The sequence below is a fragment of the Equus przewalskii genome, chromosome 25 (assembly GCF_037783145.1).
Source record: "Equus przewalskii isolate Varuska chromosome 25, EquPr2, whole genome shotgun sequence".
In the NCBI taxonomy this organism is placed as follows: Eukaryota; Metazoa; Chordata; class Mammalia; order Perissodactyla; family Equidae; genus Equus; species Equus przewalskii.
In genome coordinates this window covers 33,733,281-33,759,943 of record NC_091855.1, presented here as the reverse complement: position 1 = coordinate 33,759,943, position 26,663 = coordinate 33,733,281, and the positions used below count along the sequence as shown (strand labels likewise).

At 38.5% G+C, this 26,663-nt stretch overlaps 1 protein-coding gene across 3 annotated transcripts in view; it reads left to right on the top strand.

Annotated features, from left to right (window-relative positions):
• Positions 1 to 26,663, top strand: part of RPS6KA5 (ribosomal protein S6 kinase A5) — a 164,631-nt gene that overhangs the window by 67,299 nt on the left and 70,669 nt on the right. For all 3 annotated transcript variants that reach the window (XM_070594422.1, XM_070594421.1, XM_070594423.1), the window contains exon 3: positions 7,171 to 7,389. In XM_070594422.1, coding sequence (XP_070450523.1) covers positions 7,171 to 7,389 — 219 coding nt within the window. The remainder of the gene's footprint in view (positions 1 to 7,170; positions 7,390 to 26,663) is intronic.

The following is a 26,663-nucleotide window of genomic DNA, read 5'->3' as shown; positions in this document are numbered from 1 at the left end:
TGGTAACTTAAAAACTAAAATTGGATTGAATTTAGGATGGTGGTACTTTCATTATGTCTTCCATTGTGTTTTCATGATTTTACAAACAGTGACTAACTTGAAAAATAGTTATATTAAATGGCTCAAATTCTCCTTTTTTATTTCAAAATTGTGTTGAAATACTTAGTTTTATGGGTTTTTTTTAATGTTTGGAATTTAATGTACAATTAAGATATCTGTTGTGTAAAGGAATTTAGGAATCAAATACTTCTGTGTGATAAATACATAAAATCAAGTGCATTTTATTTTAAATGAGTTTTGAAATTTACCTATTTTCAAAAAGTGATTTAAGGGTGATTGCAAAGATAGAAACAAAAAGAGAACCTAAAAACACGAAAACAGAACAAGACCCAGATTAAAGGAAAATGAAATAGATGTTATAGATCTCGGATGAGACAGTCATTGTAATTGAGTCTTGAATCTAACTCTGAGGTTACTAAGAGTTAGTAATAAAGGGGAAATTATTTGGTCTACATAATGTGTATTTTTTTTAAGGAAAAGCATGTAAATTCATCTAGATCAGTGGCTTTCAAGCTTTTGTGACTATTACCCATAGGACAAAATAGGTACATTTTTATATTGCAACTCAGTATGTGTACTTATGGATGTGTATACACGTACAAACACACACACACATACATTTTTTCCCACAGCACTTATGTAGTGTTTCTCATTTACCAGGCCCTATTCTAGTTGCTTATATTAATTTATTTAATCCCCAAACCACGTGATGTAGGAACTGTTACTATCCCTAATGAGGAAATTGAGACACAGTTATATTAACTATTTTGCTTGCTTGTTTGTTCATTTTTTCATACATTCAACATTATTTGAGTTTCCATGATGTGCCAGCTCCAGATTACTTGCTACTGATACAAAGTGAGTAAAATCAGACATAGTTCATGATTTTGTGAAATTTATAGTCCAGTGGAAGTTAGTCAATGAAGCGCTCACACAAATTCATGTTTCTGATGATTTCTATGACAGAGAATGCACGGTGTTATTGGAGCATAAACTTAGAGGAATTAGAGGAATTTTTCTAGTCTGGAAGGTCAGGAAAGGCTGGAGGTTTGAAGGAGTTACCTAGTGAGATGGTGAGAAGGTGGATAGAGGTAGGTAGAAGCCAGGTAATTTAGAAACATGAGGTTATATTAGGGATGCTCTTTATCGTAAGAGCAAGAGAAAACAAAGAGTTTTGAACCAGAAGAGTTATATTTTTATCAACGCTTAGATGACAGTACAAAAGGCATGTTTACCAGATTGAGGATGAAAGCAAGCTGGGAGGCATAGCTACTATGGTTGATGGCCAGGTCACTCTGTAGCAAGATTTCAATAATCTCGAAAGATGAAAGGGATGAATTCCAGCAGTGATAAATATCATCCTTCAGTTAGTGGAAACTCTCATATGACATGATTGGTATGTGTGGTTAATAAAAAAAAAGTTGATTAAAGTGAAAAATCATTTAAAAAAGATATATATAAATGTGTACTTTGAACATATTACTTTTCACTTAAAACATGTAAATATGTGTTCACTTGCCAGTCTTTGGATGTAGGCACAAGACTCTTTGAAAATAGCTTCTTAAACAATGGTTTATTTTGCGTAAACTGCAATTGTAATGTATCCATCTAAAATTGTTTCAGATTCTTTAAAGTGGAATGAGAAGCAGACACATTTAAGTAATCTGAGTACAAAATCCTTTTAGATTTTCACAATTTTTTTCCCCTAGCCTTTTATGGTGGTTTCACCCACACCTAATTTTTCAGCAGTTCTTTTTTTTAAGTGTCTTGCTTTTATCTAGTTCTCCCAAAGTATTCAACCTCATTTTTCTCTTTTCTTTCACATTTACATTTCAGTGGTTTATGTAATATTTAGTTAAATTATATAATAAGAATAGCGTGTACAACAGGCATTAACAGGTAAGGCAGTGACTGGTGTGAAGCAGACGGCTGAGCTGTGCAGGGACACAAGTGCACAGGTGAACTAGTTGTAGGCAGGTGAACTAGTTGTAGGCAGGTGAACTAGTTATAGGCAGGTGAACTAGTTGTAGGCAGGTGAACTAGTTGTAGGCGTTCTGTATTCGGCAGTATTTTTTACGAGGAAGGGGAGAGTGGTCTTGAGAGTTGTCTAAGGGAAAGTCACTAAGAGACTTTCTGCCTTATTTTTTTAAAAAGCAGTAGTTCAGATACAGCAGTTTGTGCTACGGATTCGGTATGTGTGGCCTGGCTGGTCAGCAGTGTACAATGTATACAATTTTAAGCAGCGTTAATAAAAGTTTGAGTAACAGAAAGCAGTGGTCTCATGGTGGTTGAGCCATTTGGATCCCAGTGAGAGCAGCGTGTCCTAGGTGAGCACTATAATGAAGGAAATAAGCCAGACGCCTTCTAGAACAATGATTCTTAACCTTTTCCTCTAGAATACTGCATGTAAACATATGCAAATTTTACATTTCTTTAATTATATGGCATTGTAAATTAGTTGCGTTTACAGACAGACTGTAAAAATATTTTTTAACAAACTGATCTTATTAATCATTTTAATCAAAGATTTAAAGGCTGCTTCCTAAAAATTTTTAATGAATTTAGATTTTATAAATAAAATGAAAAGATCAAGTTAATTGTACTCAAAATAAATTTCAGTGAGGAGGCTGCTTTTGTTTAGCTTGAAAAAGTAGTTGAAATTGTGCAGGTTTTTGACATAGCAGCATGAACGTCATCTTGTTTTAAAACTGTCAGTTTTAACTTTTCTTTATTATGACAGCAAGTGGTAAAAACCTGATTCATAGTGATAATTGTGGCACATGGAATAAGAGCACCACATTTGGAAAAGCAACTTGAGACAGGAGCTGCTCTAAGGAACTAGATGTTTCCGCATGACACTCATTTAGTTCATTTTACATTATTTCCTTTCATCCACCCATTGAGATCATCGTCAACAAGGTTTGTCAACATTGTGCTATGTCAGGTAGAATAGAATTAGAAATCCACATTTCAGTTTGAACACAAGTAACCTTCGTAAGATATCGGTAGTTTCCTCCAACCTATGGAAGTCTTTCTCCGGCTTTGGGAAAGTTTACGTAGCTGTCTTGATCCAGTTCTCTCTTCTGAAATGGCTGCTTGGCTAAAAGAGCACACAAGTTTTCAGCAGAATCCAAAACGGTGTCTACAGGGCTTAGAACGGAAAGATTTTACGTTATTCATATGGTCACAGATGTCTATCAAGCTAAGTCAGGAGTTAATCCTTCTTGTCATTTATGCTTAGCGTTTACTTTCCCTCAATCTCAAAGTAAGTAGAATTTCTACCTCAAGTTCACTCAAGTGCTGCAAGACCACTCACTGGAAAACCAGGGAACTTCATATCCTCTTTTGCTCGCATTTCTTGACCGAGTATCTTGAAAGGCCCCGGCTCTGGTGAAATTGGCAAGATTCACAGCAGTACACGAGACTTCTGTGAAGATTGCTAATAGAGCATTTGAAGCCCTTGCACTTCGATGCAGGAATTAAAGATAAAGAGGAAGCATGAAACTCAGTCTCAGTTTGGGCTCCCAAACATCCATTTTAGGGGCTCCGTCTGAGCAGGAAGTACTCTTGTTTATCTTTTTTGGCCAAAAGAGTTTTCACCATTGTTAGTCTTTGCAGTTTCCGAAAGATGCTTTCAAAATAGGAACTCTTTAACGGCATCAGCACGTACAAATGAAAGCCAGGAGTTGGCTGTGCTAGAAGGCAGTCAGTCATTCATCTAGTTGCAAACTAAAAGGAAGTGATATTGCCACCAAGTTCAATTTCAATGGCCCCTCTTAAGATATTGGAAAACATGTAGGCTGTTCTGGAGTGGATGGCGCTGTTCCACAGAAGGACTACTTCACTTTCTCTCTCTGCACTAATCTGCAAAGCAGCTTAACCAGGGAAGGTGGCCTTTTGCAGGTCTCTCCAATGGTGAATGTGTTTTCTTCCCCCTTGGCAATGTGATAAGCAGCCTTATGGCTGCTTAAAAACAAGGCAGCTATGTTTTAGTTAGGCAGCCTACTCATAAATAAGATCCTGTTTCTCTGAAATACTCATTGTTTGGAATGTAGCAAGGCACTCAGTTTTGTTGACTTAAGCATCTATGGCACTCACCATATGAGAGAAGTACTGTAGCTTTAGTTAATCATGGCAATTATGAATGTAGAAACAAAAGATTTGTGAGCTTCATCATACTTTTTTCCCCTGACATTTTCTGATAGATGAAAATAATTGAATTGGCAGGGTACGTAGTCCTTAGTAGGATATGTAGTCCCTAGCTCATATTTTTGGAAAACTTCTGGATACTGTCACGTAGCAAGGAGGATGACTGTTTATTATTTGACTAGATAGCATAGAACGTGGCAATAAGGAGGATTTTAAGTTATTTGACCACATGTGTTAGAATCCCGTGGTATCTCACATTTATTTGGAGTGAAATATGACGTGTTTTAAAGTAAAGGGAAAGAAATTAAAGAAACTATGTTTACAAACTCACAGAGCACAGCCATGGAACCTCCTGGTGATGTGAAGTCTCAGAGTCATTTACTTGAAGATTGGTTTAAAGAATAAGGACATTTTGCCTAGATGAGATGGCATGACAGTGTTTTTAAATATTTAAAAAATTGATCTTGTAGAAGAAGTGTAATATTCTTTTTTGTGAGTCCAGAGGGCATAGAAGGATTAACCTATGAATATTATAAAAAGGCCTGTTTCCACTCAATATAAGGAACATTTTCTAATATTTAGCTCCCCCTCCCCCATCAATAAAATGGCTACTTTATGAAAGTTTCTTCTCTTTAAAGTAGTGGCACTGTGTCCATTCCAATTCTGTAACACCAAACCTCTATATTATGACTTCTGTTTAATGTCTGGCTCCTTATTTATTTGCCTATGAGGTCATTCATTTATGGGCGGCAGCTGGAGCATAGCTAAGAGTGTGCCTGTAGGAGTCCAGCTGAATGGGCAAGTGTGACCTTAGGCAAGTGATCCAACTCCTCTAGGCTTCAGGTTCTTCATCTGTAAAATAAAATCCTCCTCCTCTCCTTATAGGGATGTTATTAGAACTGAATGAGTTAGTATATCTCTAAAGTGCCTGACAAGTACTCAGAGGTTAGGTGCTAACACCCTGGGTCTGTCTGCCGTATGGTCTGCACCTATGCTGAGACAAACGTGAGTGCTAGAAGAAGCTGAACAGCCATCTTCCAGTGGTATTGTGGAAAGCTTTTCTTTGTTGGAGAGGATAGGTGGGTAGCATAATTTGTGAGGACCACAGCCCTCTGGAGACAGGAATCTCGGAGAACAGGAATTTAGGGTAGGTGCCACATGTATGTAGGGAAAACAAAAGCCCCGTCCTTGTAGAGGACTTTACTTTCTCCTGAGTTTACATAGTGGCTTACTCTGTGGAAGACACAGTACGCTACGTTAGAATATTTTCTAGCTTCATTTTAATGCTTCTGAATAGATGAGCTTTTTCATTTTTATACTTTAGGTTAACTTGTTAGGTTCTAAAAGTTGTCATTTTCTTTTTTGGCTCACTTCTGTGTTGCTAAAATCTCAATCTAAATTTTTTTTTTTTACAATGAGATAAGACAGAAACGTTTTGTGAACTTTTTCTATATTCCAGAGTGTGTTCAGTATGTTTACGGTGCTGATTTTATTAAAATCCAGAATATCTGATTTTTAGTATTCAAGAAGAGTCACTTTTTTTTAATTCATTTATGGTTAAGAGTGTGGTCCCTGGAGTCACACTGCTTGCGTTTGAACCATTTCTGCCACTTCTTACCCAAGTCTTTTGGCCAGTTCCTTAAGTATTCTGAACCCATTTCGTCATCTGTGAAACAGAATTACTAGAAAGACTAACTTGATTGACTGTTCTGAGGATTAAGTGAATCAGTGTGCAGAGTGTGTCTAGCACAGAGCCTGGCACAGACGAGTCCTGAATAGGTGTTGGTTCTTCTGCTCCTCAGAACTGTTACAGTCATTCGCTGATCTGTTCTGTATCTTGTGTCAGTAGTCATTTACTTCCCAAGTGCTGAACTGAATAACATACAGTGTACAAGAGCCCTTCCCTTAAAACTCTCTCGTTCTAGTGGGTGGAAGAGAACAGAATTCTGTGCCAATACTGTAGAGGTGTGGGCAGTGTATGGAAGCACTGGTCTGGTCAGAACTCAGACTAATGCCAGAATGGTCTGATTAAAGTGATTAACTTTGAAAGTGGGACAGGGCTTAACCATCCCAGGAGGTGTTTGCATTTTTCAAAAGGAAGAGAGCTTATACCTTGCAGGTATGAACTGAGGACCTGCCTCTTCCCTCTCACAGTGTTTTTGCCTGCCCTCCCTCCCGCCTCTTCCCCCCACCTCTTCCTGCCCTCTCCCTGCTGCTCTAAGGAAATAAATGCGGATGCCTGCTCTGCCCCAGAGGCACAGTGCCCATGCGGCCCCAGTTCTCTACACAGGGCAGCGGCACCACACACAAGATTTGCCCACTGAGCCTGTACTTAGGGAAACGTGGTGAGGTTGACTTCCCAAGCCATGAGTTACTGCCCAGGGTTCGTACAGGGGCTTCTGTTGGTATTGCTTGCAATTTAAGGTCTTTTAATGTTTTTTAAACCTGAAAGTCTCTTTTGTTTATATAATGTCAGTTTATGTTGCTTTAGACTTTTTAAAATAAGTAGAGAGGAGTACTTGAGGCTCTTGATTTATATGTGCGTATGAGATTCTTAAGAACTGTTTTCATTTGTTTACATCCATCTAGGTTTACATCAAAACCTAGAGGTTTTATCTGATGTCTAAAATGTCTTAGTTGTTCTAGAATTGGATTGTGGTTAATTGACCATAATAACAGCCAGTTTTCTACAGCTGAAAATACTGAGGAGAGAATAATAGTAAAAGAATGAAAGCATAACTTTGTCAGTGCTGGTTAGATATGTAAATACTGAAGGTAAGACCTAGAAATATATTTAGCATAAAATTGAAGGAATTATCAAGCAATTATTTGAAACAGGACTAAGGATACTTTTTCATTCAAAGAGTGTTTTTTTGTGCATTGTAACTTTCAACTTCCAGTAAATTATTATTCTGCCTGTGTTGCATTTCAATTCTTTTTATTTTTTCTTTTCATTTTCAGCTTATGGAAAAGTATTTCTAGTTCGTAAAATAAGTGGTCACGATACTGGAAAACTGTATGCCATGAAAGTCTTGAAAAAGGCAACAATAGTTCAAAAGGCCAAAACCACAGAGCATACACGGACGGAGCGACAAGTCTTGGAGCACATTAGGCAGTCACCGTTTTTGGTGACATTGCACTATGCTTTCCAAACAGAAACCAAACTTCATCTCATTTTAGGTAAGTAACCATTATCATCAGACTTTCTACAAAAACATTTTTCCTTGAGTCTTGAGTTGTAATGCAGTCAAAGGGCAACATACTTCGGACTTAGAAGAAATGAAGTATTTTCACTTTCATTCTTTGCGGTGACATTTTCTTGAACATCATGAATTGCTCTGATTTTGGGACCACTCATCCGGAAGGAAGTTATGTATGTCTATCCCACATTCCTTTATTAATTTTAAGAAATTCTTGAGTCATTAGGACTATCTGCTTCCCTAGGTGGTGTGCTTCCATTCAAATAGGAGGAGCTGAATGGTGAAGTGGGCCACAATTTCTGCTTTTGGAGTTCTCAGGAACATATAGGCTTGGGCTGCCGAGGGGATGTTTATGGAAATCAGTAAATGGGAGAAATATAACCAAAAGAAAAGACTTCCATTCCTAGAGATGCTTTTCTGGTGATAAACAGCCATATTAATGAAGATACGCACTAACCAGTCAACCCTTTGATCACTCCCATTTCTACCCACAGGCACTTTCTGAATCCTTTCCTTTCCCAAATAGAGTTGGACCATTGCATTTGAACTTTGGAAATGTCCCCTGCACATATTGCCAGATTGCTTTGCAGAAAAGTTGCACCATTTTCTGTTCCTACTAAAAGTAAATGGCAATACTTCTAGTATTGCTCTCTGCCATCATTGAATATTTCATCTGTTACAATTTTAGTCCCATTCTTGTGATCATTTGCATTTATGTAGTATGATCTCCTGTTATGGAACTGTTCTGAGGATTAGATGAGGTAGAATTTCACATAGTGCTGTGTAAACATTAGCTGTTTCTTGAGTGCCTAGAGTATGCAGGCACTATGCTAGGTATTATCCACAGTAACTCTAACCCTCACAACAAGGTTGCCAAAGTCCCCTCCAGGGCTCTGTCAAAGATCTGAAGCTGCATTTCCTGAAGTTACATATCTTGCATAAGCTTGAGAATGAAGATTGGAACTCAGATCTGATTCATTTCAATGTCTACCAAACAATGTATTATTTGGCAGCTTTGTTTATTTGGTTATTGGTAGAACAAACAGGTTTTTAAATATATATTTGGCAATCTTATTGAATGCTCTCATTTTGGAAATTATGCTTTTGTTAATGATGCCTAAAATTGCATTCACTTTTTGAGTCATGGAGATACACTTCAGGCTTATTTTGCAATGCCTACCATCAACTATAATCCTAAACCTTTTGTTCATATAGGCCACAATCTCTCCTGCCCCATCAGAGTCCCCACCAATGTTCTCATCTGCTTGTTGTTTCATCAAGTCAATATCTTTTGGCCCTTCATTCTATCTCCTGTGTGTATCTTCTCAGCTGTGTTATTTACTGATTTTTAAATATGTATTCCTTCAGCATTTTTACTCAGCAGTTTGTAGGGGACAGAGCATTTTAATACAATGGTTTCAAACGTTTTTAGCTGCAGAACCCTTCCCTCAAATGAAAACACAGATATTCAAATGGAAAAATATTCAAATAGAAATGAGTCGCTCTGCTTGAATCTGAGCTTAAGGGCACCAAGCCCGACCGTTTCATTTCTATTCCTCACCCCACCAGAACTTCCAAGGAAGCCTGAGGGAGTCCACAAAGACTGGTTGAGAAATGATTGCCTTGTTCAGGCTTCTCCCTTTACAATAAACTGGCTCATAAGAGTGAAATCAGCTGCCTGAGATCGTACAGCTGGTATGAGCCAGAAGCAGTAAGAATCCAAACTCCTGGACTCTGCACCACTTCACCATGGCTTTCTCTCTCTTGTCTCTTTTTTCTCTTCCCTTCCCATAACTGTACTCAATCTGTTTTTTTTGGGGGGGAGGGGACGGGAATATTAGCCCTGAGCTAACTGCTGCCAATCCTCCTCTTTATGCTGAGGAAGACTGGCCCTGAGCTAACATCCATGCCCACCTTCCTCTACTTTATATGTGGGACGCCTACCACAGCATAGCTTGCCAAGCGGTGCCGTATCTGCACCCAGGATCTGAACCGGCGAACCCCGGGCCGCCAAAGCAGAAAGCACTTAACCGCTGCACCACTGGGCCGGCCCCTCAATCTGTTTTTTTATTGTTTATTATAAACAGTGTAGTTTTTGTAAATAATGTTTTTAACTTAAAAGTGGATGAGTGAAAGAAATGTTTTGTATTTGATCAGATAGCAATAGTACTTGAGAATGTTGCTCTTTAGTTGTTGGTTCTCCATTATTTTTGCTCTTTGTCAGTGCCCCATAAATAAATACAAAACAAAACAAGAAAGCCCATTTCTTTTGCCAGCTCAAGGGTAGAATGTAGGCTAGACAACATGTTTGTTCATCATAAGTGAGGCGGCGCATTTAGAAAGCATTCTCTCTGCCTCCTCTCCACATGCATACATTTAACATAATTCCTCTTTGTACATGTTTATAGTTGTTATTTGACTTTAGACTAAAACTTTTCAGCACTCTAGAACAGGGCTTACTATAAACAGTTTTCATGGTTCAGTTATTTGTTTGCCATGCTTAAAATGCACATGGGGTCAGTTTTCCAAATATTGTGCTGTACACTCAGTTCCTGTCTTAGTCTGCTCGGGCTGCCCTAACAAAACACCACAGCCTGGGGGGCTTAAACAACAGAAATTTATTTTCTCACAGTTTCTGGCGGCTGGAAGTCCAAGATCAAGGTGCTGGCAGGATTGGTTTCCTCTAAGTGCCGTCAGGAAAGGATCTGGTCCAGGCCTCTCGCCTTGGCTTGCAGATGGCCACTCTCCTGCTGTCTTTTCCCATGGTCGTGCTCTGTGCATTCTCACCCCTGGTGTTGCCTTTTGTGTTCACATTTCCTCTTCTTGTAAGGACACCAGTCAGATCACGTTAGGACCCACACTAAGGGCCTCATTTTCATACCTTAATCACCTCTTTGAAGGCTATCTCTCCAAATACAGTCACACTCTGAGGTATTAGAGGTTAGAGTTTCAATATATGAATTTTGAGGGGGCACAGTTCAGCCCTAACTGTCCCTAAAGGTTTATTCATTAACTGACTTTATCCAGTTTTTGTGTATAGTAGAGGTTAATAGCAAGATTTTACATGTTGAGCTTTTCAGGGACCCAGCTGACCTTTTTGTCTGATGAATAAGTAAACACTATAGACCTTACTTAAAAACATGATATGTTCTAAAAACTGTTTTATTACCTCAAAAGCATATGTATGAATATAGAAGATCTAGGAAAGCAAAAATAAGAAAAGAAAAACTTATTTTCACTACCCAGAGTTTACCTAAATCATTATATATCCCTCTGTTATTGCTTAATATATATCCTTCTAAATCTTTTTGTCTGTTTGTCTGCATGCCTGTATGTTTTATCAAAGTGTGGTTGTCCTGTACATATAATTTGTAACCAGCTTTTTTTTCAGTTGCTGTCTACCTTTCCTGGTTAATAAATTTTCATTTCATTTAATACCCAGTGTTACAAGTTTTTTATTGCTCCATAGCAAACCACTCTAAAACTTAGTTGTTTAAACAATGATTTGTTTTCTCGTGATTCTGAAGGTTGGCCAGGCAGATCTCTCCTGGTTTAGCCTGGGCTCGCACATGTGGTGTTCAGCTGGAGAGTTGGCTGGGCTTGAAGGGCCAAGATGGTTTCGCTCTCATGTCTGGCAGTTGGTGCTGGCTGTTGGCTGAGCCGCCTCATTTCTCCTCCACGTGGCCTCTCATCCTCCTGTGCAGTAGATCAGCTTCATCATATGGCAGTCTCAGGGCAGCTCATGAAACTGCCAAGGGGGCAAAGGTAGAGGCTGCAGGGCCTCCTGAGGCCAGGCTCTGGAGCTCACACAGCCTCCTCTCCAACACAAGACCACCTCGGATTAAATGAGTAGGGAAATAGACTTCACTTCTTGGAAGGCAGCTATGCTCACCACTATACCACCCATGCACACTAGACTTCACTTCTTGATGACGGGACTGCAAAGAATTTGTGGCCATCTACCACACAAGTCCATATTCACATTTCACTGATTGACGCTTAATATCGTTTACAGCTAATTTGTCCAAACCAAGATCCAGTCCGGGAACGCTCACTTGCTTGTTACGTCCTTGAAGTCCCTTTTTTATATCCTTAGCATATTTGTCTGAAAAAATATCTTGTACTATCTTTTAGCTTATTCCTCTCTCTGCCAAATTCCAGTAGTTGGAAAGTTAGATTTAAAGTCTTGTTAGATTGATATTAAGTATTTCAGCTGGAATATTACCATAGGTGATGTTGCAGATTTCATATTATGTCACATCAGGAGAAACCTGTTATCTGGCTGTTAGTGATGCTAAGACTAGATTACAGAGATGACAGTCTGATCCCTTTATAATAGACTTACTTATGTTTTTTTTTAAACAAGTAAAAATAACATGTGATGTTTTGGCACTTAATCGTTTTAACATTTAACACTTGATAATTCCTTGCTTAAATCAGCTATTTCATGATGAGTTGCAAAAGGGTGATTTTCTAAATCCGTCATTTCTTCTATATTTATTAGTTGATGTTCTTCTTTAAAGTATAGCTTTCTCTCGTCTACTGTAATTCTTTGGTTATCCTGAAATACAGTTTCTAATGGAAAGGCAATATTCATTCCCTTTAACCATAAGTATTTAAAGAAAGAAGTTAAAGAGCTAACTCAAATGGTAAGTTCATGTAGTTTCAGGGTCCCTGATATCAACTACCATTGGTTGTAACCAGAGGTAGGCTACTGTATGTACTGTTCTGACTGATTTTTCACTTAACGGTGTATCCTAGAGATCACTCTGTATCAGTTCATAGAGATTTCCCCATCCTTTTTTATTCCTGCATAGTATTCAATTTCATTCCATAGTGTTCTCAACCAGTTCTCTATGACTGGATCCTTGGCTGGTTTCCAATCTTCTCTTTTGATGCTTCAGGGTATAACTTGCACGTATGTCATTTTCCACTTGCATAGGAAGAAACTGTAGGCTTGATTCCTGGAAGGGAGGTTGCTTAATCTATATGTTTGTCATCTGTAATTTTGCATATGCATTTCCATAGGAGTTGTACCATTTTATGCTCCCACCAGCAGTATATTAGGGTGCCTGTTTCTCCACAGAGTTTATTGTCAAACTCCTGGATATTTGCCTATCTCCTAGATGAGGAGTGGTGTCTCAGGGTAGAGTTAATTTGCATTTTTTTCTTAGTGAGGCTGAACATCTTTTCATATGTTTAAAAGGTCATTTGTTTTCTTTCTGTGAGTTATCTATTTGTACCCTCTGCCCATTTTTTATTCTCAATTTTCTAGGCACTCTTAGATTAACCATTTATGATATGTATTGTAGATATTACCTTGTTTTCCATTTGTCTTTTGACTTTATGACGTCTTTACCATGTAAAATCTTTATGTTTATGTGTAGTGGAATTTATTTAAAAACTATTTTTATAGCTTATGGATTTTAAGTCATCATTAGAAAAATCTCCTCAACTCTGAGGTTACAAAGGAATTCACTGATATTTTTTTCCAATACTTGTATAGTTTTATTTTTTGCGTGGAGAACTTTGATCTATGTGGAATTTTCGTTAGATATGACATGAAATAAGTATCCAACTTACTCTTTTTCAGATGGCTACTTGGTTTTCCCAACACTATTTAGTAAAAAGTCCAAGTTTACACTGACTCGATGTGCTGCCTTTTTCGTATTTTTACTTCTCGTATATGTTGAGGTCTGTTTCTTGACTCTCTGTTCTGTGTGGTTTGTTGAATCATACGCCATCACCATATTGTTTCAGTCTGTCGAAGTTTTACAGTACGTGTTAGTACCTGGTAAGGCAAGCCCGCCTTTGTCTTCTGTTGCTGTTATCGTTCAGTGTTCTCTGGGCACCCATCCTGTTTGTTGATTTTTAACAGGGAACTTTGGAATCAAATTGTCTAGTTCTGGGGGGAAAACCTTGATAGGGTGTTTTTAGTGGGATTATTTTAAATTGAAAAGATTAATTTAGGGAGAATTGCCGTTTTTATGATATTGGTTATTCCTATTCAAGAACATGGTATGTCTTCTCATATGTTGAAGTCTATTTCTGAGACCTTCGAGAGTGTTTTATCATTTTCCTCTACCCACTTTTCTTAAGATACTCTTATATATTCTGTCATCTGTTGCTGTTGTAAAAGGGGCCTTCTACATTTCTAATAGCTGAGAGCTATTACTTTTTGTACATTTTGTGTCCTGCTATCTTACTGCATTTTGTTACCTTCCTGCCATGCTTGTGTCTTGCTCTCTTCTTTCTCAGCCTGCCCACAGCATGATATTTGGTGTGTATGAGTTTTCTTTGTCTCTAAGTTTTGCTGAAGAAATAGATCATAGAGGTTTATAAATTTTTTTTTTTTTTTTGCCATTCTTGAAGATGATTTGGGAGCAGGCGTGGAGATTCAGTCTAGGTTGGCATCACGCTCCTAGAATTCATGCTCACTGGAGATTTCTTGACCAGGCTTGTTCCTTTGGGATAAAATTTGCTGGACTGACATAGGCTTCTCCAAGTGATCAGGTGATTATAGCATTAGCATTATCTTGGCAGGTGCTTACCTTTGACATTTGCCAGATAGGGAATATAGCATTTCTATCAGAATCGAGTAGGTATGATTGTTTCCTGTGATATGCTTTGTTTAATTAGAATTACCTTCCATTCATTTATATTGCTTTTGCTATCTTCTCAATCAGGAGCCGGCAGCAGTGGACTAGATTTGTCCTCTAGGCTGTAATTTGTTGACCTCCTGTAAACCCATCTATTATAAGTCACATTTCTGTTTTTTTTAAATTCTTCATGATTAGTATCTTTTTAGGTTCTATTTTAATTTGTATCTACTGGTATTATATGGATTTGATGGGTTTTCTCCTTTATATATTTTTTAGCCTTTCCAAATCTTATAACTTGGAGACCATACCTCGTTTTGTAACTTTTTCTGTACCTCTGCATGGTTGCAACAAGAAATATAAAAATATTTTCATGTGTTTCTCTCTCTCTTAAGACTCGTATTTATTTCAACTAACAGTGGGAGGGAATTGTATGTGGAAAATAATCTGTAAAAAACAATTTCTCTTTTGGTGTTCTCTGATCTCTGTTAGTGGTAGTTTTGTCAAAACACCAGCTGATCTATGACTGTGTAAACTGTCAGATTAATCAGTAGAATTCATAAGACACTGAAGAAGCAAATCACAAAGGCATTTATAAAGGTAATGCCAACGAGCATTCTCAGTAATGAATGCCACCCCAGCCTTGTAGACAGTTCTGTCATCATGAGTCATCCTTTCAATGTGAGATAAAAGGTATTTAAAACATTAAAGTTTCACTTTCGAGTATTAATTTCACCTCAGACGTCGCAAGGGTGAGGGTCCTTGCTGAGGTGGTAAAGTTAGAATGGTCTTGATCCATTGCAGTCTGTAATATATAGCAGAACAGTAACTGAAGGAGCTTCCTTGCTTTGAAGTTAATATGACTAATTCAGAACCCTGATAAATAGATATGTCTTAGAACTTTATAATGATTTTGATAAGCTAGAATGCATTTCTCAGGAGGTGCTATTAAAATGTTGAGCTAAAACCAGAAGAAGAAAGAGTGAGATGACTTTGGCATGACATTAAAAAGAAATTACTTTCAGGTGTGTGTGGTACATCATGTTAAGACGTACTTTAGATGCAAGCCAAAAAAAAAAAGGAGCAATTGAGAGAGATTTAGGTGGTCTGGAGGAGGAAGAGTAGGTGGAAATGAGAAGCAGACTGTGTGGGAGTTAGCGTATGTGAGGCATATCTGGAGGAGGAGAATTTGTAGGGAAAAACGAATAGAAGAAAACCAAGTAACAGTGCATGGCGCGGGGAGGGGGGTGGGGTGGTCTGAATCATGGGAGAAATACGGGACTAAGAGGAGTTAGCTCTTCGGACGGCACCACCATAGGAAGACATGAGAGAAATCTTGCGTGAGAGAATTTGAGATGAAAAGGTTAGATGACTAGAGGTCAGTCAGAGTTTTACTAGAAATAAATGGGTGTTTAGAGAGTGAAAGCAGAATAGAACATGTTTCCTTGAAAGCAGGAGATGTAGGATGTAGAAGCACAGAAACTACAAATGGTGGAGAGGTTTCTGGATTCAGTGCACAGTCAAGTCAAATGAGCAGAGGTCTTGAGCACCTGAAACTGTCCTCTAGCAGCCAAGAATGTGTGTTCCTTTTCAACAAGGTGAGCTTGTTCCGTGTTCTTAGTGCTCCAATCGCATGGCTTCTCAAGTCATGTTCACAGTGCGAAAAGGAAAAGTTGTTGCAAATACTTACAAGTGACTTTGAACACTTACTTTTTTGTTTTGAAATATAATTAAATAATATGTACTTAGAAAGTAATAATTTTGATTGAGAGCAGGTGCTGTTAACCCTAATGTTAATCCCACAAGATAGATTTTTTCCAGTCTTATTGAGATATAATTGACATATAACATTATATTAGTTTAAGGTGTACAATGTAATGATTTGATATATGTATCTATTGTGAAATGATTACCACAGTAAGTTTAGTTAACATCCATCACCTCACGTAGTTACAAATTTATTTTTCTTGTTATGAAAACTTTTAAGATCTACTCTCTTAGCACCTTTCAAATATACAATACGGTATTGTTAACAATAGCTCCATAAGATATTGTCAAAACTATATGAATAATTTTGTCTTAGGGAGTTGCTAGAATCCTGGAAATTTTGTGGGGATCTTCAGTTTAAGTTCTTAAGATTAATTCACTGTTTTAAAAAACAAATTTACTAGTTTAAAGGCTACTTCTCCTGCCTCCAGTCTGCACCCACCTTCCTGTATACACAGAGAGATGACACATACACAAACACACGCACACGCTCGAGCAGGCACACGCACAGAACAGTGTCTTAAATCCAAGAAGGAAATATGATTGAGTGTGGAGTAACCTTACAACAAAACAAAATCTATTTGTTATTGTTAAATATCTATGTAAATTGTGTCATCGAAATGAGACACAATGTCCCTAAGATAAGTTTGACCTAAATTAAAGGTGCATCATTGTAGTAAAATAGAGAAAATGATCCTTTTGTTTAAAAGGGAACAATAAAGAATCTAGCACTGTAACATTACAATTTTAGATTATTTTCTAAAAGGACATATTATAATGTCGCAGTCCTAGAATTGCTGCGCATTGGTGGAGAAGTCCTGAGCGTTCTAACTTATTACTTCTCTAGACATAAACTTCACCCAGACTTCTGAGTGAAGTCTTTTCTCCACAGCCCGTGGGCCTAATATTGAGCCGGTTTAGAAGCACAGGAACCCTTGCAGGGCTCAAGAGTGGAAGAATAAATGATGGCTCATCTGAGAGATGATATGTGGCTCTGGAGTCTTCAAGTTCATTGTGTAGGTTTCCTGGAGGACTCTTTGGGATATTGACCCTTTTGATACAGTAGGTGAGCTGCATCAAGACATTGTCAGTTCTAAAACTCTTCCTTCATGTTACAGATATTTGCTGCGTGCCAGGTGCTTGGACATAGTAGCTAACAACCTAGGCAAGATTCTTGTCCTCGAGGCCTTATAATCCAAAAGGAGGACAGACAGTAAACAAATTAGTACACAGTAATTATCCTTGAAATCAGTAGTTGGAAGGAAATGCACAGGGTACTAATGAGAGCATGTAATAAAAAGACCGAAGTTTATTCTGGGTTATCAGGGAAGACATTCCTGGAGAAGTGACATTTAAAGTGTAATTTAAGAGGAAGAGTAGAAGTTAGAGGAGCTACAGGAGGGATGGGGACGAGCATTCCAGGCACAGGGCTCCACCCAGCACCCGTGGTAGCCTGAAGACGGAAGCTCTGTGGAAGGTGGAGGGCTGCAGAAAGGTACAGGGGATACAGAGCAGCATCCTGTGGCGGCGCAGTCAGGCCAAGGCGGCGGGGCCTTGAGATTCTGGAGGCATGTGGACCTGGATTTAAGTTCCAGCTTATTCACTCACTCACTGTGTGATCTAGAGCAAGTCACTTGCTTGCAAGTGTGATCTACAGGTTACTATGTATCCATTAGCCTTTTCTACATAACAAACTACTCCCAAATTAAGTGGCTTTAACACAACCGTTTTTGGAGAACTCACTTTGGGCTGGACCCACAGGAATTGTCCTTGTGCCAGTCTCACTTTGTTCTTCTTGAGATATTCTTTCTCTTGGTTTGCGAGGTGCAGCTGAAAAGTCAAAGAACGTGAGGATGGAAAAGTATTCATTGCCTCTAGTAACGTGAGGTTGTTTTTAACCTCAGTCTGTGGTCGTGTTATGGAAGCAGAAGTACTGTAGTGTAATAAGGAGTGAGTAGAGGCTGTGGGAGGCAGAGTGATGGCCACCCAGGGATGCCCACATCCTCAGCCTCAGAATCTGTGAATATGTTGGGTTACATGATAAACGAGAATTAAAGTTGCAGGTGGAATTAAAACTGTTAGTCAGATGTCCTTAAAATAGGGAGATTATCCTGGATAGACCCAGTGTAATCACAGGGGTCTTTATTTATTTATTTATTTATTTTGAGGAAGATTAGCCCTGAGCTAACTACTGCCAGTCTTCCTCTTTTTGCTGAGGAAGACTGGCCCTGAGCTAACATTGTGCCCATCTTCCTCTACTTTATATGTGGGATGCCTACCACACCATGGCATGCCAAGCAGTGCCATGTCCGTACCTGGGATCTGAACTGGCGAACCGCGGGCCTCCAAGAAGCGAAACGTGCGAACTTAACCGCTACACCACTGGGCCGGCCCCACAGGGGTCTTTAAAAGTGGAAGATAGGGGCCGGCCCAGTGGCGCAGTGGTAAGTTTGCATGTTCTGCTTTGGCAGCCCGGGGTTCGCTGGTTCAGATCCTGGGTGTGGATCTACACACTGCTTGTTAAACCATGCTGTAGCAGGTGTGCCACATATAAAGCAGAGGAAGATGGGCATGGATGTTAGCTCAGGGCCAGTCTGCCTCAGCAAAAAGAGAAGGATTGGCTGCAGATGTTAGCTCAGGGCTAGTCTTCCTCAAAAAAAAAATTAAAAATAAAAAATAAAAGTGGAAGAGGAAGGCAGAAGAAGGGAGTCCGATGGAATGTGACTACAGAAGAGGTTAGACTGATGCACTGTGAGAAGTGACCTGCCTGCCGTGGTTGGTATTGAAGTTGGAGAAAGGGGCCAGAGCCAAGGAATCCAGGCAGGCTCTTGAAGCTGGAAAAGGCAAGGAAACAGATTCTCCCCTAGAGCTTCCAGAACAAATGTAACCCTGCTGCCACCTTGATTTTAGCCCAGGGGCGTCTATGTCAGACTTCTAATCTACAACATAAAATAATAAATCTGTGTTTCTGTGAGCCACCCAGTCTGTAGTAACTTTACAGCAGCAGTAGGAAGTGGAGAGAGGGTAAGTGAGGAGCGTCAGATCAGACATGTAGACCCTCTTTGCCATGAAAGGAAGAAGAAAGATAAGATGGGACATGCGGCATTTAGGAGGATGGTGATGTATTTTAAAATGGGAGAGATTTTGTGTTTTTGAATTTTCACATTGTTTGTGTGATTTCTGTGTTATTTTTATTCTTCTTAGAGACACAGCAACAGAGTACTTCATCTGGCACTCCAACTACTGTCACATAAAAATCTTTAAAAGCAAGTTAATTGCACTTGAATGAAAACCAGATCTCTCTGAATTTTAACTTGAGGATCACACTGAAATATCAATTGTATAGGAAAATTTCGGTTTACCTTAATATTGACTAAAACTAATTAAACCCTAGTAGCACTTTGTAGAAATACACATTAAACATTTATAAGCCTTGAAATAGTGCTTACGGTGAGAGAATAGATGTCAGGACACCGTAAATTTGAATTTTATTTTTAAATCATTGCAATTAAACTTGGCATTATTTTCAACTCTATAAATTGTAATTGAGGTCTGTAAATGATAACAGTAGTTAATAGTCACCATTTAATAAGTGCTTACTATGTGTCTGGCCCAGGTTTAACTCTCAGTAGCTGATTTAATCCTCATGACAATCTTATGTGGGAGTTGGAATTACTTATATTCATATTTTACAGATGTAGAATATGAGCCATTCTACATGTAAAGAAGATCACTTAGCAAATACAAAAGAATTGAGATATAATCATTGTCATATGAGAAGTTCCTTTTAATTTAATCAAGGAACCAGTAGTCTATACAAGCATCTTATGAGGTGTTCCATTGTATGGACTGTAAATAAATCTCAGTATAATTATAAATTGATAAATGTTTTTTGGGAAGAGTCACATTGAGGAACTGTGCCTCACAGCTTCTGAGAACATCTCAGATTTATTCACTTGTATGTTTATAATTTTTTGTCATGAAGATGCACTATGGACGGTCCCCTTCTATTCTTTATTTATGAACAGAATAAGTCTTAAGACTCATTCTGAACCTTGTTAGAAGGAGAAGAGATCAGAATTTAAGAGACATGTCCATCAAGAAAGGTGTTCTCACTAGGTTATTACTGACTCCCTTTTTCCTTCTCCCCTTCTTTTCTGCCACCCATTGACTTATTTCACTTGCAGTTGTTAGTGATCACAGTATTTAACTATTTCTTTCTATTTTTACTGTTACTAAAACTTGAGAGGAAGAATCTACCCTAATACTCCTATGTGGCTGTAACAGTCAGTAAGCAAAGTTTTACGTGTTTATTCATTTCACGAATGCTTTATATTTGCTAGTGACCCTGTACCTGGCAGAGAGAAAATTGCCCTGGGACTTTGATCTGCCACTGGTGCCAGATTTCAACGTCACTTTCTGGTAGGATACATTTAAATTAGCTTCTGGAAAAAAAAGGTAAACTATGTCATTAGAGACATATGAATCTGTTGATGGACCCTACTCTCTGTGAAGCTTAACTTTGTATGCATCTACTATTTTAGAAACTTTGGAGATTTCTTTAAAAAATCTTTAGGAATTTTTAAATTATTCTCCCCCTAGTTAAACCTCATTCTCTCCTTTATCCTCCCCTACTAACCCTTCTTTTGTGCTCTGTGGAGAACCCCGTGTGCACAAGCTCCTAAATCTTAGCCCAGTGTGCTTTCCGTATCCTTTCATCTTAAGTGGAACCTCCTGCCCTTGGAGGATGTCACTTCTCCACCAGCCGCACTCACAGAAGAGCATCTCTCTTCCCATTCTGCTGCTTGCACTCAACAAAGTGATGATAGTTAAACATCATTTAAAAAATCATTTCCCAACAGAGCTTCATTTTTGAAGGAGCTTTTCCAGCCTGCTACCCTCAGTCCTGTAGTGAAGTGACTCCTAGGACACGCGCTTGCTGTTTCCAGTTTACTGGTCACCTGTGGTTTCCCCTTCCTCCAGTTTCCTTCCATTCTCTTCCAGTTTTAGTAGCCATATTGATAGCCAGTTCCACACTGTGCCAGCCTTCCTTGACCTGTGACATTATGACCTTTCCTTATCTTTAGCTGTTCATACACACAGCTGCACATTGGGCCTCATCACTGAAACAGTGCCACCTTGAAGACCTCAAAGTCAGATTTCTTTTTTGACTGTAATGTTCCATTTTTTTTTTTTTATATCTCTCTCATACATCCTAACCCTGTTCTTTGATCCTCTTTGAGGGCTGCCTTCCCTCCAGTCTTTCCTGTACCTCTCGACCCACTTTCTTGGCGGTGCGTCCTTACTAGCCTGGAGTCTGCCTGGTTGGCCCTGTTAACCTTCCTCCTTGCCTGACATGGCAGTCACTTTGATTGCTCTCTGAACTTTCTTCCCAGTACCAGCTCTCTAGGCTTTCCTCATATGTCTCCAAAATGTGTCAGCTGGGTCTGGCGTAAAATTCATGCTAATAGTCTCAATAGGACTTCACAGAGATTAGCAAACATTTTACTCCTCTCTTGTGAACTCGCATGAGCTTTCCCAACCCCTTACTACCTCTCAGCCCTGCAGCCCTGTCACCATCTTCCTGCCTGTCTAAGGTGACCACTTAGCCTACTTCCACTGAAAATATATCAAGTTCAGCTGCTGCAAACTCTCAGATTTGCTTTCCCTCTTTTTTCTTCTGCACCTTAAAAATTTCTCTGTCTTGGAAATGCCTATCAGATTAGTAGAACTTAAAGATTATGATAATAACAAGAGTTGGTGAGAACTTTTGTTTAAGGTATTCATTCACTGTTGGTAGGAGATGTAAACATCTATAGCTTTTTTGAGGAAAGTACTTAGAAAAACTTGGCAGCAGTTGTCAAAATTTAATATATAAGTATGTTGTGACTCAGCAATCCACTTTTAGGAATCTGCCCTACTAATCTATACCTGCCTTAGTGGACAAGATGTATATACAAGGATGTTTCTTGTGGCATTATTTTGTTTGTTTTTATTATTCTAATTATTATAAAAATGAGTATGTCAGTATAAAGTAAGATTGGCCAGAAAATCTTACTTTGGCCCAGAAAAATCCTAGCGTCTTGTGTCCAGAATCATAAAGCGGTTTGAGATGAAGGTGGCAAATATTTTTTATTGTAGTATTTAGTTTTTATAATACTTGCTTGATGTCAGGCACTACTCTTGGCACTTTCCATGCATTATCTCATTCAGTCTTTGCAAGCAACCCTTCAAGGTATGGATTATCGTCTTTGTTTACAGATGAGGTATCCTAGGCTCAGGGATTCAGGAGATATGCCCAAGGCCACAGCTGGTATGTGGAGGAACCATGTGACTTTATTTCTCCACACAGCTCAGCCCACATGTATTGACTTCTTTGATGATCAGGAGAAGCAGCATTATTTTTAATAGCAGATAATTAGATATTATAATGTTCAGTTTTGGGTGTTTTTTTTTTTTTTTTGCTTGAGGAAGATTAGCCCTGAGCTAACATCTGTGCCAGTCTTCCTCTAGTTTTTGTATGTGGGATGCCTTCACAGTATGGCTGATGAGTGGAGTAGGTCCACGCCCGGGATCCAAACCTGTGAACCAGGGCCACCAAAGTGGAGTGTGTGGAACTTTAACCACTCAGCCACAGGGCCAGCCCTGTGTAATGTCCAGTTTTTGACCTCTCTTGGTCCTTTCCTGTCCATCCTTTAGATTATTATTTAATTAGTTTTCTTAACCCAGGGCCATGATTGCATCACTCCATTGCTTAGTCTCCTACTGACTCCCATTTACTTGAAAGGGCTGTAATCTAAACTCCCGTCGTCAGACTTTCAAAACAATCAGACCCCAGCCTCAGCCTATCTTTCCCACCCAATCTCACACTAGTGTGCTCCAGCCAATCTGAATAATCCTCTCACTCCTCTGTGAACAGTATTGCTTTAGCAGTTGAGGGTCTTTGCTTGCCCCATATAAATTTTAGGATTCTTTGTTCTATTTCTGTGAAGAATGTCATTGGGATTCTGACTGGGATTGCATTGAACCTGTAGATTGCTTTGGGCAGTATAGACATTTTAACTATGTTTATTCTTCCAGTCCATGTGCATGGAATCTCTTTCCATCTCTTTATGTCGTCATCAATTTCTTTCAATAATGTCTTATAGTTTTCATTGTATAAGTCCTTCACCTCCTTGGTTAAATTTATTCCTAGATATTTTATTCTTTTTCTTGTGATTGAAAATCGAATTGTTTTCTTGAGTTCTCTTTCTGTAAGTTCATTATTAAAGTAGAGAAGTGCAACTGATCTTTGTAAGTTGATTTTGTACCCTGCAACTTTACTGTAATTGTTAATTATTTCTATTAGTTTTCCAATGGATTCTTTAAGGTTTTCTATATATAAGATCATGTCATCTGCAAGCAATGAGAGTTTCACTCTCTCTTCACTCCCTATTTGGATTCCTTTTATTCCTTTCTCTTGCCTAACTGCTCTGGTCAAAACCTCCAGTACTATGTTGAATAAGAGTGTGGTGATAGTAGGCATCCTTGTCTTGTTTGTGTTCTCAGAGGGATGATGCTCTGTTTTCACCCATTGAGTATGATGTTGGCTGTGTGTTTGTCATATATGGCCTTTATTATGTTGAGGTAATTTCCTTCTGTCCCCATTTTGTTAAGAGTTTTTATCATAAATGGCTGTTAGATCTTGTCAAATGCTTTCTCTGCATCTATTGAGATGATCATGTGGTTTTTATTCCTCATTTTGTTAGTTTGGTGTATCACATTGATTGATTTGCAGATGTTGAACCATCCCTGTGTCCCTGGTATAAATCCCACTTAATCACGATGTATGATATTTTTGATGTATTGCTGTATTTGGATTGCCAATATTTTATTGAGGATTTTTGCATCTATGTTCATCAGCAATATTGGCCTGTGGTTTTCCATTTTTTGTTGTCTTTGTCGGGCTTTGGTATCAGAGTGATGTTGGCCTCGGAGAATGTGTTAGCAAGTGTTCTATCTTCCCTAATTTTTTGGAATAGCTTGAGTAGGATAGGTATTAAATCCTCTCTGAAAGTTTGGTAGAATTCTCTAGGGAAACCATTTGGTCCTGGGCTTTTATTTTTTGGGATGCTTTTGATTACTGTTTCAATCTCTTTCCTTGTGATTGGTTCTATTTAGTTTATCTGTTTCTTCTTGATTCAGGTTTTAAGAGTCTAAGCATTTATCCATTTCCTCTAGATTGTCCATTTTGTTGGCATATAGCTTTTTGCAGTATTCTCTTATAATCCTTTGTATTTCTTTGGTATCCATTGTTATTTCTCCTCTTTCATTTCTAATTTTATTTATCTGAGCTTTCTCTCTTTTTTTGTTTGTAAGTCTGGCTGGGGTTTGTCAACTTTGTTTATCTTCTCAAAAAACCACCTCTGTTTCATCGATCCTTTCTACTGCCTTTTTTGTTTCAGTAGCATTTATTTCTGCTCTGACTTTTATTATTTCTCTGCTTCTGCTGACTTTGGACTTTGTTTGTTCTTTTTCTAATTCAATTAGGTTTACTTTGAGATTGCTTATTTGGTATTTTTCTTGTTAAGGTGAGCCTGTATTGCAATGAATTTCCCTCTTAATATGGCTTTGGCTGCATCCTATATGAGTTGGTATGGTATGTTATCATTTTCATTTATCTACAGGTATTTTTTGATTCCGGCTTTAATTTCTTCAGTGATCCATTGGTTGTTCAGTAGCATGTTGTTTAGTCTCCACATCTTTGTCCCTTTCTCAGCTTCTTTCTTGTAATTAATTTCTAGCTTCATAGCATTGTGATCAGAAAAGATGCTTATTATTATTTCAATATTCTTAAATGTATTGAGGCATGCCTTGTTTCCCAGCATATGGTCTATCCTTGAGAATGTTCCGTGTGCGCTTGAGAAGAATGTGTATTCTGCTGTTTTTGGATGGAGTGTTCTATGTGTGTCTATTAAGTCTATCTGGTCTAGGTTTTCATTTAATTCCACTATTTCCTTGTTGATTTTCTGTCTGGATGATCTATCCATTGATGTGAGTGGAGTGTTGAGGTCCCCTACTATTATTGTTATTAATATCTTCTTTTAGGTTTGTTAATAGTTGCTTTATGTACTTTGGTGCTCCTCTGTTGGGTGCATAGATGTTTATATGTGTTATGTCTTCTTGATGGAGTGTCCCTTTGATCATTATATACTGCCCCTCGTTGTCTCTCTTTGCCTGTCTTGTCTTGAAGTCTACTTTGTCTGATATAAGTATTGTGACACCTGCTTTCTTTTGTTTGCCATTAGCTTGGAATGTCATCTTCCATCCCTTCATTCTGAGCCTGTGTTTGTCATTGGAGCTGAGATGTGTTTCCTGGAGGCAGCATATTGTTGGGTCTTGTTCTTTAATCCGTCTCACCACTCTGTGTCTTTTTATTGGAGAATCCAGTCCATTTATGTTTAGGGTGATTATTGATATATGAGGGCTTAATGCTGCCATTTGATCACTCTTTTTCTGGTTCTCTTGCATTTCCTTTGTTTCTTGTCCTGTGTATTTTAGTCTACCACTTGAGTTATGTAGTTTTTTATGTTTAGTGGTTACCATGAGGTTTGTAGTCAAAATCTCATTAGATAAGATAGTCCATTTTCTGATGGCCTCTTATTTCCTTAGACTAAACTGATTCAGTCCCTTACCTCTTCCCCTACTAAATTGTTTTCCTCACATCTTCTTCCATCTTGAGTTGTGAGTTTATGGTTAAAATGGCAAGATTATCTTTGTTTTTGGTGTTTTCCTTCCCTTTATCTTCAGTGCTATAATTGAGTATTTGCTAACCTGTTCTGATGTGTAGCTACAATTTTCTGATTTTGTCTGCCTATTTATCTCCTTACTCTGTGCTTTGTAACCCCTTCCCCCCCCCTTTTTTTTTTCAGGTACACGGGCCTCCTTGAGGATTTCTTGTTGGGTGGGGGGAGGTCTTGTGGCTATGAACTACCTTAGCTTTTGTTTATGTAGGAAACTTTTTATTTCTCCATCGTATCTGAAGGATATTTTCACTAGATAGAGTATTCTTGGCTGAAAGTTTTTGTCCTTCAAAGATTTGAATATGTCATTCCAGTGTCTCCTAGCCTGTGAGGTTTCTGCAGAGGAATCTGCTGAAAACCTGATAGGGGTTCCTTTGTAGGTTATTTTCTTCTGCCTTGATTCCCTTAGTATTTTTGCTCTGTCATTCAGTTTTTCCAGTTTCACTACTATATGCCTTGCAGTAGGTCTTTTTACATTGACATATTAGGAGATCTGGTAGTCTCTTTCACGTGGATTTCCATCTCTTTCCCTAGGTTTGGGAAGTTCTCTGCTATTATTTCTTTGAACGAGCTTTCTGCTCCGTTCTCCTTCACTTCTCCCTCTGAAATACCTCTAATTCTTATGTTGTATTTCCTAATTGAGTTGGATATTTCTCTGAGACTTTCTTCATTTCTTTTTAGTCTTAGTTCTCTCTCCTTCTCTATCTGGAGCATTTCAACATGTCTATCCTTGTTTATGCTGATTGGCTCCTCTGTAATGTCTGCTCGAGTGTTCAGGGAATCCGTATTTTGTTTTATCTCTTCTGTTGTGTCTTTCATCTACAGTATTCCTTATTGATTCTTCTTTATAGTTTCAGTCTCTTTTGTGAAGTTGCTCTTGAACTCATTGAATTGTTTCTCTACATTCTCTTTTAACTCCTTGAGGGTTTTTTTTGTTTGTTTTTTGTTTTTAAGGAAGATTAGCCCTGAGCTAACATCAGCTGCCAATCCTCCTCTTTTTGCTGAGGAAGGGTGGCCCTGAGCTAAAATCCGTGCCCATCTTCCTCTACTTTATATGAAGGACGCCTGCCACAGCATGGCTTGCCAAGCGGTGCCATGTCGGCACC